At 38.5% G+C, this 16,683-nt stretch overlaps 3 protein-coding genes across 3 annotated transcripts; 2 read left to right on the plus strand and 1 right to left on the minus strand.

Moving 5' to 3' along the window:
• Positions 1–1,111: 1,111 nt before the first annotated feature.
• On the minus strand, positions 1,112–9,768 carry LOC129568282 (phosphatidylinositol 4-kinase alpha). Its single transcript, XM_055445957.1, has 19 exons — positions 9,448–9,768; positions 9,101–9,314; positions 8,253–9,035; positions 7,979–8,185; positions 7,494–7,594; positions 7,148–7,298; positions 6,868–7,078; positions 6,303–6,798; positions 5,855–6,228; positions 5,684–5,785; positions 5,274–5,607; positions 4,728–5,202; positions 3,783–4,657; positions 3,315–3,629; positions 3,010–3,189; positions 2,817–2,937; positions 2,189–2,748; positions 1,877–2,123; positions 1,112–1,805 (listed from the first exon to the last, which is right to left on the minus strand). The coding sequence occupies exons 1-19, from the start codon at positions 9,535–9,537 to the stop codon at positions 1,420–1,422; spliced, it is 6,222 nt and encodes a 2,073-aa protein (XP_055301932.1). The 5' UTR covers positions 9,538–9,768; the 3' UTR covers positions 1,112–1,419.
• On the plus strand, positions 9,722–14,877 carry LOC129568283 (RNA helicase aquarius). The gene is made up of 4 exons (XM_055445958.1): positions 9,722–11,206; positions 11,275–11,516; positions 11,612–12,554; positions 12,617–14,877. The coding sequence occupies exons 1-4, from the start codon at positions 9,892–9,894 to the stop codon at positions 14,410–14,412; spliced, it is 4,296 nt and encodes a 1,431-aa protein (XP_055301933.1). The 5' UTR covers positions 9,722–9,891; the 3' UTR covers positions 14,413–14,877.
• Positions 14,878–15,198: 321 nt separating this feature from the next.
• On the plus strand, positions 15,199–16,529 carry LOC129568287 (protein Mpv17). The gene is made up of 3 exons (XM_055445961.1): positions 15,199–15,570; positions 15,681–15,800; positions 15,877–16,529. Exons 1-3 carry the CDS (start codon positions 15,454–15,456, stop codon positions 16,294–16,296), a joined length of 657 nt encoding a protein of 218 aa, XP_055301936.1. The 5' UTR covers positions 15,199–15,453; the 3' UTR covers positions 16,297–16,529.
• Positions 16,530–16,683: the final 154 nt, after the last annotated feature.

The following is a 16,683-nucleotide window of genomic DNA, read 5'->3' on the forward strand; positions in this document are numbered from 1 at the left end:
TAAATTTTAAATTGAGATTTGTAATGAACATAATATTTTTGAAATTGGAACATTTAAGTTCAATTTACTGATCGGAATGTGAATTTTTTTGATACATCTATAGTGGTTGGATCGCCTTCAATACTCAGTAAAAAGAGTGTTTCTTCCAAAGTATTGTTTTGGTACTTTATGGTACATTTAGTACCTATGGAACTAGAATATAACGCCATAGTACTAGTTTGTAAAACTCGGTTTTTAATTGGAAAACTCTCGGAAAAGCGCTACTGTGGGAAATCGGGAAAGCGGGGAAATTTCATACCAGTCTCAATCGATCGGGCGGGAAATTTCATGTGAGGTAGTGACCCTGCGGTCGATTTTGAAGCGAAAAAACCATCAATTTCTGAGATAAATGGAAAAAACTTGCCGATATTCCGGAATTTTTTCATTTATCTCAGAAATTGATGGTTTTTTCGCTTCAAAATCGCCCGCAGGGTCACTACCTCACATGAAATTTCCCGCCCGATCGATTGAGACTGGTATGAAATTTCCCCGCTTTTCCGATTTCCCACAGTAGCGCTTTTCCGAGAGTTTTCCAATTAAAAAGCGTGTTTTACAAACTAGTACTATGGCGTTATATTCTAGTTCCATAGGTACTAAATGTACCATAAAGTACCAAAATAATACTTTGGAAGAAACACTCTTTTTACTGAGTATAACCCATTTTTTCACCAATGTAGTCGTGATTCTCGATCTCGCCAAAAATAGTTTCAATGCTTGATTGGTTGATGCCAACCAACGCATAAAGTATAAGAAACGATAACAAAAACTTCATTTTGATAGTTCACAGTACAATACAATAACCGTCTGATAACTCGTCTTATTTATACTTCTGAATGAAGAATTATCAGTTCACCCTTATCGCAAGATTGGCAATTATCTTTTTTTATGATTTGAAATAAAGAAAAATTTAATTCAGAAATGGAATAGCTAGAATCTGTGTCATTTTCAGATAATATAACTGCAAGCGCTTAATTTATTTGAAAATTCATAAGTGTCACAGCGTACGCCGCTATACATTTTCTAGAGATTAACTAATCTTCAAGTAAATATGTTGGAATAATAAAAAAATGAGTTTTAATTTGAGACTAATTAATTGACTGAATATATTTCTGTAACATGACCAAGATATACATAGGTAAATGAATGTTGGAATATATATTAGCTTTATTTCTTAATAGAAATGGATTTCTATTCTCTCTCAACAAAAATTTAAATCACCAATAACATCAATAAAATTACTTGAAGAAATCATTTGAACTAACAACGACTATTTCTTCGATTTTTCATTAATCCAATGACAATTTCAAAAAAAAAAACAGTAACATGAAACTCCAAAATTAAAGTAAAAATACGAGAGTAAGCACACGGGACTGGTGGCGTTTAGTACGGGATTTGATTTTGGTAATACTGAATCATATCGTAAGTACGAGTTCGGAAATTTTGATACGAATTTCGAATGATGGCTAGCATGTGTGCTGATGCTTCTTTATTGTTTTTGGCTGGAGCAAAACGTTGCTTCAACAACGTTATGGTTTGTCCACGGAAACACGGCAGTCCAGTATCAAGCATAAGTGATACCAATGAAACAATAGCATCTTGGTACGGTCGAATAGCTAGGAACGCTTGAACACACAATTCACAAAACCATTTGAATGCTGGTGCTTCCATTTTACCACCCATTATCATGACCATTTCATCAGTTAGCTTCATGTCAGTTTCAAAGCCAATATTTCCACCGGGTGAAGACTCAAACATGAACCCAAAGTCTGGAAATATTTCAAAATTTTCTTTAAAACTTTGTTCCGCAAATTGAATTGTGATAATAATTTTGCCTTACCGATGTGAATGATATGGCCATCTGTATCGATCATTATATTTCCGTTGTGACGATCTTTAATCTGAAGCAAATAACCAATGACTGAGTAAGCGGCCATCGATTTAACGAAATTGCTACGAGCCAACTGGAATTCCTTTGATGTTTCGTCTCCATAGGTGTGCAAAAAATACTCATACAGTCCAGTGTCGGTTTGACGTCCAAGTTGATCACGGGACTTTGCATTCGGAACGCACTCGATAACACCACACTAAATGATTAAGTAAATATACAATTACAAGGGCATTCGCACATTAAGAATGGTTTGTCACTTACACCTGGTGCTGTTGCCACAACACGGTATGGAAACAAATACAAATCCAGTCCGACTTGTTGGAAAATATTCTGAAATATTTTAATCACTTGCAACGCAAGCATGTCCTGACGCACATCATCGCCAACTTTGAAAATGGCTGCTTGCCACGAATCAACGCCAAGCGTGATGCTTGGCTGAACGGCATTGCTTGAATCTTGATTCGATACATCCATTGCCAGCTGCTCTAATTCTGTTATACCACATCGATACACTCTGAATCGTGCCAGGTAAGGAGCTTTAGCTGCCGATTGCATGGGTGTTCCGCTGTTATAGTCAATATCGATCACCATTGCTTCTGGATTCGATGGTAAATAACATCCGGGCTGCACTTTAATTTTGCTCAATGCTTCTAGGCACGCCTTTTTTCGCGGTACACCTTTCGCAAATGAACGAATTTCACCCGAAACTGCTGTTATCTTACCAAAGAAGTCAAACTCACGTTCATAGAATCGTTTGGCACCACCAGAGAATGATGATATGATCTTTTGAGTCAATGCTTCCAAATGATCAAACAAAACCGCTGGGAGTTTGGGAGAAGAAAACACGTGTTACTATGTCGATAAGTTTTTGCTTGCTTTTTGAACCTACGATCTTTATGCTGTTGATCCTCGTCCATGTACATGTTCGTTTGCATATTCCAAATGAGTTGATGGGCAACGATTTGCGATCGTGCTGGAATGTTCTTGATGAATTCGGTCACATAGCCCATCTGCAATGGATGGTAAATTGAAAAATTGAAATGCGTTTTTGTTGTTGAGTAATTGCAAGAAGCAATACGAACCGTATCGTGTCGTAGTGCTTGTACAAGCTGAGGAATGTATGGTAGAACTGCTTCGGCCGGATAAGCAGATAGTGTTTTAATGGCATACTGGGCAGTTAGCGGATGTGTTGGGTATTGACGTGAGAAATACGAAAGCGCTTGAATTGGATTCACCGGTGACCAAGTCAACATATACACAAGCTGCAAATAAAAATGATTGTTCAGTTCATTGTTCTTCGGTTGGATGGTTTCTGTTTTATTTTCTCAAGCTAGAAGAGGTGCTCTTTAAGTTTTTTACTTGATTCGAGGAGAGAGCATTACTTTACCTCGTGAGATTCAGCTAATAATGTCTTTGTGGTAACTAGGTATTTTAATGCTTCAGGAATATGGGAGACAGCAATTGGATCGGAGCAAACCAAACGTGTCACTTCATCCTCAATCGATTCGGCATTTCGAATTCTTTGTGGCAAGTAAATTGCAAGCGCTGGATTGTAGAACCAAGCTAATCGGGTGTAATCACGCCACAAGCTCAATTTAATTGGCCGAGCGCGCCATTCATTGATTGCATCTTCACCAGGAATGGTTAGATGTGGTGTCGAATTTGGGTTGTACCATGTAATCAGAAATTCGATTTCAGCAGCCTAAAAATTGATCAAAAACATTTCAAAACACACATAACGCAATTCGGAAATACAGATCCTATAAAAGTGTTGAATTTCAGTACGGGTTATGTAATACTAGGGCAATGTAGTAGGATTTTCCTATATATTATGCTTTCATAGAGTGTTCCATACCAATAATTCCAGGATTAAATTGCGCTTTTTCATGTAGTCTTTGTCGTAGGCTGCCTTCTGGAATGGGGACCGTTTCGATCGAACCGAACGCTTCGACAGTGTTGATGTTGAATGTGGAATGGTGTTATACCAGCCGCCTGTTCCGGTGCTTGTGCTTCGAGCTACATCGCTGCCAGCATTCGAAAGAGTGTCTAATGACAATTTCGTGACTGACAACGTGTGTGTGGTGGGATTGATATCATAGTCACCCACTTCGCTTGTGATCAAATGCTTTTTCTCGCTACGCATTGTTTGCCAAAATTTCAGCAAAATGGTTATATCTTCAAGCAAAACATCACGACTTTGGCTCGGACACAATTGCGGCCCGCAAAAGTATTCCAGTGCATGACTATAAATCCGTTCACGCAAAATATTTCTCGATAGGGCTTTTGGTAAGGTGTTACCTTGTAAAAGCGATAAACCACACTGGAGCAGCTTGAAACGACAACCGACCGTGGCGACATTTCGATTTTGTTTGTTATTTATGTCCATCGGTAGGCATCGATGTAATAATAGTGCAAACATTTCGACTTTATCTCGATTGCAATACTTGGCTGTGTCAACAATTTCCGAAATTAACTGCAGCCAAATTTGGTGCGGTTTCACATTGATCGGAGGCGGAATCAATTGACAGCCTTGATGTGCGGCCAATGGACTTGTTAATGCAACATCTTCGGCAAAAAGGCCAATTTTTTTCTCGAATGTCGTTTCCCATGCACTAACCATCTCCATCATGAAAGATAGTTCCAGATCTGGACGCGCTGTTAGCACCCATTGCCAACATTCAACAGCAGTTTCCATTGCGGATTCGGTGAACAATTCAACTTGCGATGTGGCTACAAACAAATTCAATTTTTTATATTTATTTTAGGCTCATTAATGTTTAACCAAAAGATTATCACTCACAAATTGCGTGCAATAGCTTTCGATTGATTCCAGAACAAATGATCAGATAAGCGGTTGCCCTCCAAACTGCACCGCGGTAGTTGGCATCACTTTTATCGTAGCATGCTTCCCAAATCTCTTTTACCAAACGATCGCCTAGTCCTCTCTTCTCGTCATCTTCCAACACAGATAAAAGACCCGATATCTCTCCGGCATACTTTGATCGTAGACACAAAACCGACACAAACCGTGGAGTGTCACTGTTTACACATTGTGGACGTTTTGCAGCAACCGGTAGCAGTGCGGATGCAAGTGAAGGGGTGCTCGACTGCAGAGCAGCATCGAAAGCCATTGCGAGCCCACTGTGATGAGCCAGAGCAGATGTTGGTAATTGATTCGGATATTCTTGTAAATGACTCTTCGTGGACTTTGGTGCCCATTTCATTGCTTCGTTGATGATGCCTTGGCAACGGTCGGCGAAATCTTTTAAACGACTCTGTTTTGGAAAGTAAAGAAAAACAGCGATATTCATTCGGAGATTCATATAAATCAATTGACTGGAATTACCTCTCGAGCTGGTAAACTGTCCATCAATTGAAGTGTGTACGGTGTTGATGTGACCTTTAATGTCGGCGTCTCTTCGTTTGGATCGAGGGTTAATGAAAAAGCCAACAATTGCAACACGTCCAACATACACCAAAGTACTTTTCTGTTCCACAGCAAATGCGGGAACTTATCGACCAGTTGTGACAGATACTGATCGGCAACCACTTGAATTTGTTTGTGAATATGATTGAAGTATACGAGTAATAGCATTGCTTGGGACTCTAACACATTTTCACGGAGCTGTTCTTGTGATATTAACACATTTCGAAACTTTTCAAATACTTGATCCGCAATACTGTAAATTGAAAATGTTGAACATGTCAAGAACTTTTTTCGTTGGATTCAAGTTTAAATTATCAAAAAATGCTCACCATTTGATGCATGACCACATTCCCGATTTGTCTTTTTGCAACGGAATATCGCACAGGTAACTTAAAATTGCTTCCAAACTTGGCTCATCGGCATTTTCAACTCTAAAACATTCAAAAGCAAACAATTAACATCATTTCTGTTCAGTATATTTTTTAATTTGCTTGAATTACCTTAATGTTTCGAGCCAATAAACGCTCAGCAAGTAGGTGCATTGAGCAAAAGTGAATTTGTGAATACAGGCCACAACTTCAGCTGGAGGATGATCAAACAGCACCAAGATCTGGCTTCGTAACTCGTTCAAGCTAACACTATCGGATTTAACGGCTGATGTGTAGTTCAACTCGCGCATTTCCGATCGATGAGCCGTTTGTGAAATCAGCAGAGGGGATTTGGCTGCAATCTGTTGAACACCTTGATACCATTCCGATGGCCATAGTCGTGAATTGGTGAAACCCATCACAATACAATAGAGCCAGAAATCTTTGAATAGCTTGTGCAATCGAATCTTCGGATTTTTTATTGGAGGCAAACGCTTCACCAAAATCTGTAATTTCACATTCAATTCATTCGTCAATCAAATTTATACAGTTACATTAAAATCTTTGTAGAAAAATTTACCGCAATAACAGGAATCAACATGCCAAGGTTGCCAGCGCTTGAGCTCGCTTTCTGCGCTCCAGCTGAATTATCATATGATCGTTCCCCTTCTAATCCGATTTGCACAAATAATTCTAATAGTTTTCCGAGCAAATCCAACATTTCGGCTTCGCCTTGAATGTTCGCAGCAATGTTTCCGAGAGCATTGATAACTGCATCGGAAACGTGTTGGTATTGCTTTCGTTGATCTGTATTCGTTGAGTAAGCTTGCGATGCAGATTGTACAGTTACGCGCGAGAACATTTTCATGATTTCCTCGAAGATTGGCGGCTCACAGCGAGATATAATTATGCATCCCAATTGATCGACAATCAAAACATTTTGCTCTGACGGAACCTTGCAGAAACGCTGTATGAAAAATTGCAAAATATTTTGTGTCGTTTTTGGGGTATTTTTTAAAGCAACCGCTACGTGACCCAACATCACAATGATGTTCAATGAAACTAGGCTCGATTCACTAGAATAAAAGATGGACGTTTTTGTAATTAGTGTTGGAATAATGGATTTTGGTATTTGGGTTTCTTACTTTTCTTGTTTCTCAGCAGTAAAGAGGCGATTTGAAACGTTAGCCACAAGAGCTGGTACACAGTATGGATCAAGCTTATGTGCGGCATGTAAAGCAATACTCAAATTTTCAATTGCCGCATCTCTCAATGCCTCAAAAGCTGCTTGAGCGGATTTAGTGATGCCAACCGGTTTTAACGGTACGTCGATAGCTCGATAATCGTTCCCTTGGACTGTTTGAAAATAATTCAATTAATCAAAACATTGTATTTTATTCAAACAGTAATTCCATCTTAACTCACCAACGATTTTAAAAGAATCCTTATCTTTTTTCTGTTGTGCTTGACCATATAACTTTGCCAATATGGGGCTGGGATCAACCAAGAAATCTCTTAAATAAGAAATTGATGTTCCAGCAATATTCGGAAACTTTTCTGCCAATTTTCCAAGACCCTACGTAAATGATGAAGATAACAGAATATGAAACTTTTTCATTACACAAACAAAAATCTTGACAAGTGTTTTGGTTGCGAACAATGTGTCTTAATTTGATACAAATTTACTTGTAACTACGAGAAATGGTCCAATTTTGGCATTATTCTATCAAAGTGAATTCAAAATCATAATCAATTTCGTTTTTATTCATACCTCCAAACAAACCATGAGCAGAGGCATGTGGTCCATCACAATTTTTTGGCCCACCAACAAGTTCAATTTCTGATATAATCGTCCACACAGTTTATCACCCTCTGAAAAACAAAACTCAATTAGCAAATCAATTTATGTAAATATGATAAAATCGATGGATTGAAGTTTTCTTCAAAGCAAGCCACGTTCAATTAATTCGAAATCAATTAGACATTTTAGTGACACAATGGTATCGTTTGTTGGAGATTGGGGATTAAATAATCGAAGCCACAAACATTGAAATGGAAAGAAAACCAAACACAAACAACATTTGTTCACCTAATTTACACAAATACACTAAACCATGTTGTAAAGAAGAATTATTATACTCCTCATCGGCTGCAAGATATCAATGGCATTTAAATCAAACTGATCAAGAATGTACTAATAGAATTCGACAAGTTGCTTCAAGAGTTTGTGTATGGAATATTTAAACGTTGCTTTACCGGTTTCATCGTTGATCGCCCACACCAGCAGATCTACACAGGCTGCATTGGCCATTACATTGATTTTATATTTATTGATGGCCGTGCAGCCTGGTTCTCGATGCTCTTTCTCCTGGTCATTTTGTTTCTTCTGCAATTCAGTTTGACCATTCAGGAATAAGTTCTTCACAAATTCTTGCACATCCTTCGTGAATGGCGTTGGTAGATCTATTCAAAAATATTCTTTATCGTTAGGTTTTGTCTTATGTTATGATTCAAATGTTTCTGCGTTTACCTGTTTCATTTTGGAGTACTTCACGCAACAGTGTAACCAGTACCAAATTGATTGTTTCGGAAAAACTTTTGTATGGATACGATTTGATTTGATGTAATGAATATATGTCGCTGGCCTGTTCATCGAGATAATCAAGAGTTTCTTTCGTCAACAGTTTTTTGGCAATCGCAAAAATGCTTTGCAAGTATTGGATTTTGAATTGAATTTTCATTTTCTTCTCCGGTGTCTCATAGAAACGCATATTTGGAAATTGATTAAAACTTGATCCGTATTTTGAAAAAAAGTACGTCGTCGGATCATACGGCACAGAATAGTAGGATTGCAGTTTTGGTGGTCGATTTGTTGAATCGGTGTCATCACTCATGGAATCGTCGAGAGCTTCGCAACTCAAGCCACCCGACAATGATCGGGGTATGATAGAGCGAAATTGCGATAGACTTTGTTGCCGTTCATGAAGTGTGTAATTGTTGGTTGTCGTTGAAGTGTTTTTTGTAGCAGATGGTATCGTTATTGGCGGAAAAATTCGACATAAAAGCGGTGGGATACTGTGTGCGTAACGGCCCATTGCCCGCCCCAAACCAAGCAAAATCGGAACGGTTGCTTTGCATAAATTTATTGGTGGCAATGTATTACTCTCGCGACTAGATTTTATCATCGTTGTCAGTGAATCGAGAGTGCTCACTTGATTTTCGATAATCGTGTCACGTACATCCGGGCAATTGACCGCAACATCCGATAGTAATGTGTTAAGACAGAAACTGAACCGTTCTGAAGCTGGAACACCTATGATAAATATACGACAATTTTATTCTCTATTTTTCTCTTGAATTCGCATGGAAATCGCTTACGGTCCGACTTTTTAGGTTTCCCATCATCGACCCATACGGCCTTGGGCAACGCTTTGTTCAATCTCAGGAGGTATGGCACAATTTTCGTTTCATGTTGACATCCACTGTCAAGAAAGTACAAGCCTAGTGCAATGACAGCTTCTTGAGCCCGAAAATCCAAACAAAACACTCCAGCCGCATTTTCTTGGGGACAATAGCGATACAGTGACAAAACCTACACAAAAATATAAAGGATAATTTTATCAAATCTATTGGAATTTGGATAATCGTTGAGCGTCTCAGTTTTGTGCGAAATTGATTTTATCGATTTTACAATTGAAGGACACTGAAATGATAAGAGCTCTCACTTTTTCCCATGGTGTTGGTTTGATTTGTGCTAACACCCGTGCCAAACTCCGCACAGTATTTTCGAAATAAAACTTATTATTTATCGTCATTTTATAGCATGTTGCTCAAACCAATCGATTTGTTTATTCAATTGTTTTTTGTTGTTCAGGTGATGGTATGTAAGAAAATTTGTTGGACTTTACACGTCAAGAATTAGTATTATGACTATATTTTTTTTCTTTTCCTCTGTCGATGATATTATGACAGCTCGAAGTGTCATTAATGATATTTTTCGTTATTGTTAGGTTGCTCGACTGGTTTGTTTGACAGCCGCTAAACGTATTAAAACATTCACATAACCTAAATAAAGAAACAACGCATCAAGAAGCACAAACGCAAAGAATTAAGAGTTTTTTTTTCCATTTTATTCTCATAAAAAATTGCACCGAGTTTTGAGTAGTGAGATGGCGAAGAAAAAGACCACTCCAAAAAAAGAAACCAATGAAAGTGAAGTGAAAAAGACAAAAGGTACGCCGACTGTGGCACAGATCAAATCCGACAAATTGACAGTGCTTGCGAATCAATATTGGTCAAATGAGAAGCATTTACCATTCGATCCAGATATCATCGTGGAAATCTACCGAACGGATATAATTGGTGCATCAGCTCGACTGCGAAACATCATTTTGCTGGAGTTCAGCCAATATTTGGAAAACTATTTGTGGCCAAACTTTTACGCAGAACACAGCTCCTATGAACATGTGATGTCAATTGTGTTCATGTGTAACGAGAAATTCCGCGAACGAGTCGATGCGTGGAATTCGTTTGAAAAGAACCCGGTACAGTTTTCGGGTTTCTTTGAGAAAGTGTTGAACTATTGTTTGTCAGAGGAGAAATTCACTCCGATTGTGGCGAAACAGCAAACCGCTTTAATTCTCTTCTTGAATCACTGTTTCAACAGCATGGAAGTGGAACTGTGTCGTAATCAAACGAAGAAATTGGTGTCTCTTGGCATGTGGCAATGTTTGCAGCCAAGTCGTCGTGAAGCCGAACTCAATTCCACTCCTCAATGGAAGAAATTCTGGAAAAAGTTGCAGAAAAAAGACAAATCCGAACAGAAGGAACAACTCGAATTTGAGCGCTTCTTTCTGCAACGGTTGATGGTGAAATTTATTCGTATTCTCGAAGAAATTCCTGAGGAAGGTCCAATTTTCATTGATACAGTACGGTATTGCGAACGATTTTTAGAATTGGTCATTGACTTGGAAGCTTTGCTGCCAACCAGAAGATTCTTTAACACTGTTTTGGACGATTGCCACCTGGTGGTCCGGTGTGCTTTGGCCCCATTGGTGCGTCGGCCGGAGGGGCAACTCTTCTTGCAGCTGCTCGATACACTAAAATTCTACTCTCGTTTTGAAATCAACGATGAAACTGGGGACGCTCTCACCGATCACGATATGACACAAATTCATTACAAGAAGCTGATTTCGCTCCAGCGAGCCGCATTCGCCAAATTTCCCGAATTGAAATTGTTTGCATTGACAAATGTAGCTGCTGTCGATACCAGAGGAAAACTAAAATCACATTTTGATATGTTGAACGATGGTAGTCTCAAGCAAATTGCCCGCTCTTTGTACTTGATTCCGGGTGAAAAAGAGTCAAACCATTTCAAATGGCATCGCGCTGATGTTGAATTCTTACGAGAACTTCTGATCTCACGTCACGAGCGCCGAGTATCACAATTGGATGCTTTGAACGATATGCCACTCTATCCAACAGGTAAATTTTATTGCACTCACCCTTCTAAAGCATTTTGATTGAATTTAATATACTACTTTATTTCATAGAAAACATCATTTGGGACGAAAACATTGTACCGAACGAGTATTATTCTGGTGAGGGTTGTTTGTCGCTGCCAAAATTGAATTTACAGTTTTTGACTTTGCACGACTATTTGCTGCGGAACTGCAACCTATTTCGATTGGAATCTACATTTGAAATTCGTCAGGATATCGAAGACGCTGTTAGCCGAATGTTGCCATGGAGAGATGAAGAGGGTGACGTTATGTTCGCTGGATGGGCTCGAATGGTAAGATTTATTCAAAGTCCTCAAATGAAATTACACCGGCAAACAATAGGTTGAATTTAATATCAATCGCTTTTTTTCTATTTCAAATAATCCAGGCTCTACCGATATCATCATTTGCTGTGGTTGAAGTGGCAAAGCCACATATCGGCGAGAAAAAACCCTCGAGAGTTCGTGCTGATGTGTCGGTCACATTGAGCGTTCGCCCAGAAATTCAAGAGGAATGGGAGAGTTTGCGTAAGCATGATGTTTGTTTCCTGGTTTGTGTACAGCCGACATGTTCAATTGGAACAAAGTACAACTATCGAGAGCCATTCATCCCCCAAGTTGGTCTTGTTAGTGTCCGTGGTTGTGAAATCGAAGGAATGTTGGATGCAAATGGTCGTGTTATTGAAGATGGCCCTGATCCACGGCCACAGTTACCCGGAGAAAAACGAACTTACCGAGTTTGGCTTGATTGCAATCAGTATCGTATGGATATGGATAATTTACAAGAGTCTGGAGTTGATGTTTACGAATCATTCAATATTATCATTCGTCGAAAGCCGAAGGAGAACAATTTCAAGGCTGTTCTTGAAACTATTCGTCATTTGATGAATACAGTTTGTGTCGTCCCAAGTTGGTTACATGACATTCTTCTTGGATATGGGGACCCATCGGCTGCGCATTACAAAAGAATGCCATACCAAGAGAAGACCCTCAATTTCAATGATACTTTTTTGGATACTGAGCACTTGCGGGAATGTTTCCCAGACTACAAAATCGAGGTGAAAGGAGATGAGAAAAAATTGGCACGACCAATGCTTTTGACATTCGAAGATGTGAGGGAATCCAACGAAGATGAAGATGATGATGACGACGACGAAGATGAGAGTATGGAGCTACCGAAAATAATCAAAGTTGAGCAAGGACCTTTACCAAACTGCGGTCCATATCCATACGATGAACCGAAAAAGAATGCCATCAAATTCACTCCCACACAAATTGAAGCGATTCGTTCGGGAATGCAACATGGGTTGACCTTGGTCGTTGGTCCTCCAGGTAATAAAAAATCATAATCTTTATTTTCAAATAAATTTAAAATTGAAATGCGTTTCTTTCAGGTACGGGTAAAACTGATGTTGCTGTTCAAATCATTTCAAATCTTTATCATAACCATCCGAACCAGCGAACATTGATTGTTACACATTCCAATCAAGCGTTGAATCAACTGTTTGAAAAAATTATGGCATTGGATATTGATGAGCGTCACTTGTTGCGTTTGGGTCACGGAGAAGAGGCACTTGAAACGGAAAAGGACTACAGTCGATACGGTCGAGTCAATTATGTGCTGGCCAAGCGTATCGATCTACTGAATCAAGTTCAAAAACTACAGGAATCTCTCGGCGTCACCGGCGATGTTTCGTACACATGTGAAACAGCCGGGTATTTCTATTTGTATCAAGTGATTTCACGCTGGGAAAAGTTTGTCAGCGAAATTGAAGGTTACAATGGCGAAAAATACACACCGATCGTATTTAGTGAGCAATTTCCATTCACACGTTTCTTTAATGACGCACCGCAACCACTGTTCACTGGCCAAAGCTATCAGGGCGATTTGGATGTGGCCAAAGGATGCTTCGAGTACATTTCAAAGATATTCACACAGTTGGAAGAGTTCAGAGCATTCGAACTGCTCCGCAGTGGATTGGACCGTTCGAAATACCTTTTGGTGAAAGAGGCTCGTATAATTGCGATGACTTGTACTCATGCCGCCCTTAAACGCAAAGAATTAGTCAACATGGGTTTCAAATACGATAACATTCTAATGGAAGAATCCGCTCAAATTCTCGAAATTGAAACATTCATTCCGTTGCTATTACAAAATCCATTGGATGGCCACAACCGTTTGAAGCGCTGGATCATGATTGGAGATCACCACCAATTGCCACCAGTCATCAAGAATATCGCCTTCCAAAAGTATTCAAACATGGAACAATCGCTATTCACACGGTTGGTCCGACTGGGCGTTCCGACCGTTGATTTGGATTGCCAAGGTCGTGCCCGTTCAAGTATTTCGGCGTTGTACAAGTGGCGCTACAAAAAACTCAACGATTTGCAACACGTCCTTGACAAGGTTGAGTACAATTTGGCGAATCCTGGTTTCGAGTTTGACTATCAGTTGATCAATGTTGAAAATTTCAATGGCGTTGGTGAGACCGAACCAAATCTATTCTTCTATCAAAATTTGGCCGAAGCCGAGTATGTTGTCGCTGTGTTCATGTACATGCGTTTATTGGGCTATCCAGCGGAGAAAATTTCCATTTTAACAACGTACAATGGGCAGAAGCATCTGATTCGCGATGTAATCAACATGAGATGCGGAGAGAATCCTCTGATTGGCCGCCCATTGAAAGTTACCACTGTTGATAAGTATCAAGGTCAACAGAACGACTACATTTTACTCTCATTAGTCAGAACAAAAGCGGTTGGTCACTTGCGTGATGTTCGACGTTTGGTCGTCGCAATGAGTCGTGCTCGGCTTGGATTGTACATTTTCGGACGAGTGTCTCTTTTCAAGGATTGCTTCGAACTACAGCCGGTATTTAATATTCTTCTAAAACGACCCACCAAGCTACATCTATTGCCAGATGAAATGTTCCCTGGCGAACGAAAATTGGATAACAAAATTGAATCCGAATTCAAAGTCGTTGAAAATATGTCCGAAATGGCTGATTTCGTGTATAAATTGTACTTGAAGCGCATCAACGATATGAAAGAGAACATGGAATCGCTGAAGAAACTCTACGAAAAATTGCCAACCGAAGAAACCACAGAGGAAACAGAGGAAACGGAAGAAGCCGCCGAGCCGATGGAAACAGAAACTTTTGTTGTGACAGAAATTCAAAATGAGGTTTGAACTTTGTTGTGTAAAGGGTTTCTTTGCATGCTGAAAATCATACATCAATAAGCTGATTTATTGTTATACAAACTAATTAAAACTAGGGTAAATCTAAAACGTCAAAATGTATGTCCAAAATGGTGATTAAAAAATCCAGCTACTTGAGAATAGAATTCCATGATGAATAAAATGCTTTCAAATCAACAGAAATTTCGAATAATAAAAGTGAAGAACGATCACAAAATTGAGAAAAAAATAATGGTTTCATTGTAATGAGAAGTAGAAAAAGTGTTAATTTCTTTTAAAAGAGCCACTGAACAACGTCTATCAGCAGCTTACTAAGTTCCCTGCTGTATCTGTTAATGACTTTCATTAATTTGAAATTTTCTGCAAAAAATGCTATGAAATAACATAAATATTTCGAAATATAATCTTCATATTATTATTTTTGGGAAAAGTGAATAAAAAAGTATATTCATCGCAGACTCTGAATTTAGATTTTTGCTGCATGGAAAAAAGGATTGTAGCTCCTGAAGGTGTTGGAAGATCTTTATCGACCAATTTTATGAAATATGAGTCGAAATTTTATTGGTCAACCCGTTTTATTTTTATTATCACGATTGTCTGAACAGTTTTAAAAATATAATTGTGATTATAGTTTCATATTTACATTCTGAATATGATTGGAAATTTGATTAGTAAAAAAAGTAAAAGAAACGGCCGAAAAAAGCTGCTGTTGATAACCAAGACGCAATCCACTTTGACAGATGAGTTCTATTATTGAACTTGAAGCACAACCACATTGACAGTTGTATTGAAAACACGCGGCTGTCAAACTTCGAAAATTTCTTCTGAACGTAATTTATTTTTTAGCATCAGCCACTCGAGATCAAATTGAGAAAATTGAAAGAAAATCACATTAAAATCAGTTAATTACAATCGATAGCCAGCTAATTATCACGGAATTTGTCATTTTGATGGAAATTAAGTGAATGTTTATTGAATAAACTGCTGACATTTGTTTAGCGTGGAAAATTCCCGAGTATAACAAAGAACACAATGATATTCTCAAAGCTGTCTCGATTTGCATGGCGTAATAATCCACATATTCGCCAATTTTCCGGCAAATACCAAAAGGCCTTAGACAAGTATCCTGTTTTAATGCAGGCTGCACAGGTTAGAATGAATAAATGTTTTTGTTGTAAAAATGGCCAATTTTTTTGGGTGCAGAATAGAGCCATTTGTACGAAAAGAAATTCCATGATTAATTTGCGTTTGTATTAAAGGCAGGTTTTTTAATGGGTGCAGGAGACTTTTTGGCTCAAACTATAATTGAAAAGCAGAAATTATCCCAAGTTGACTATGTGAGAACGTTGAAATTCTTCTCGATTGGATTTTGTGTGGCTGTAAGTAGATTCAACAACATTGGATAGTATTTTTTGTATGACAACCTAGAAAACCTGTAATTTTTTTCTTCAATAGGGTCCTGGTTTACGGAAATGGTATGGAACATTGGATGCTCGAGTGACCGCAAAGAGTACATTGGGTCGTACGATGCAAAAAGTGTTCATCGATCAAGCGGTGTTTGCTCCGATTTTCTTAGCCTGCTTATTGTCTGTGATTGGATACTCTCAACATCAGGATGTTGACAAAGTTAAAGATAAACTGCGAAACGATTACAAAGATATCCTTATTGCGAATTACAGTGTTTGGCCATGGGTTCAAATCATCAATTTCAGCATAATTCCATTGAACTATCAGGTGCTGTTAACTCAAACAGTTGCTGTTTTTTGGAATATCTACTTTTCATGGCGTACCAATTTGAAAGAGCGTCCAGCTGTGATTAGCTCTGGGAATGCGGTGAACACAAATACAAGCAGTAATGCTATCAGTGCAATTTAAAAGGATAACAGCATCAAAAACACATACCTATCGTCTCTATTTTTATTTGTAGTTAAATAGGAGTAGTATTAAATCTATTGTAAAAATGAGTTTCAGACAAGCACTAGAGAGACATAAACATATACATGGAATGCTTATCGCATTTATAGAAACGGCGAAACTCGCAAAATGAAATGTTTCTGTTGAAGAGAAAAAGAAAAACAGAATAAAAAAGTCTAATGAAAGGAAACAAAGAAGAATTTTTAATTTAATTTCAAGTTCATAGCTTTGAACGCATCCATTTGGACTTCATTCAGAACAATTGTTGTCTTTAAATTGGTCGCAATCAACTGATGTGTGCTTGAATGTATGTGAATCATGCGACTGGTCTGAGCACAACACAAACAA

This window comes from Sitodiplosis mosellana, unplaced genomic scaffold (genome assembly GCF_009176505.1).
Source record: "Sitodiplosis mosellana isolate CC-2019 unplaced genomic scaffold, AAFC_SMos_1.0 Smas_scaffold_18, whole genome shotgun sequence".
Classification (NCBI taxonomy): domain Eukaryota; kingdom Metazoa; phylum Arthropoda; class Insecta; order Diptera; family Cecidomyiidae; genus Sitodiplosis; species Sitodiplosis mosellana.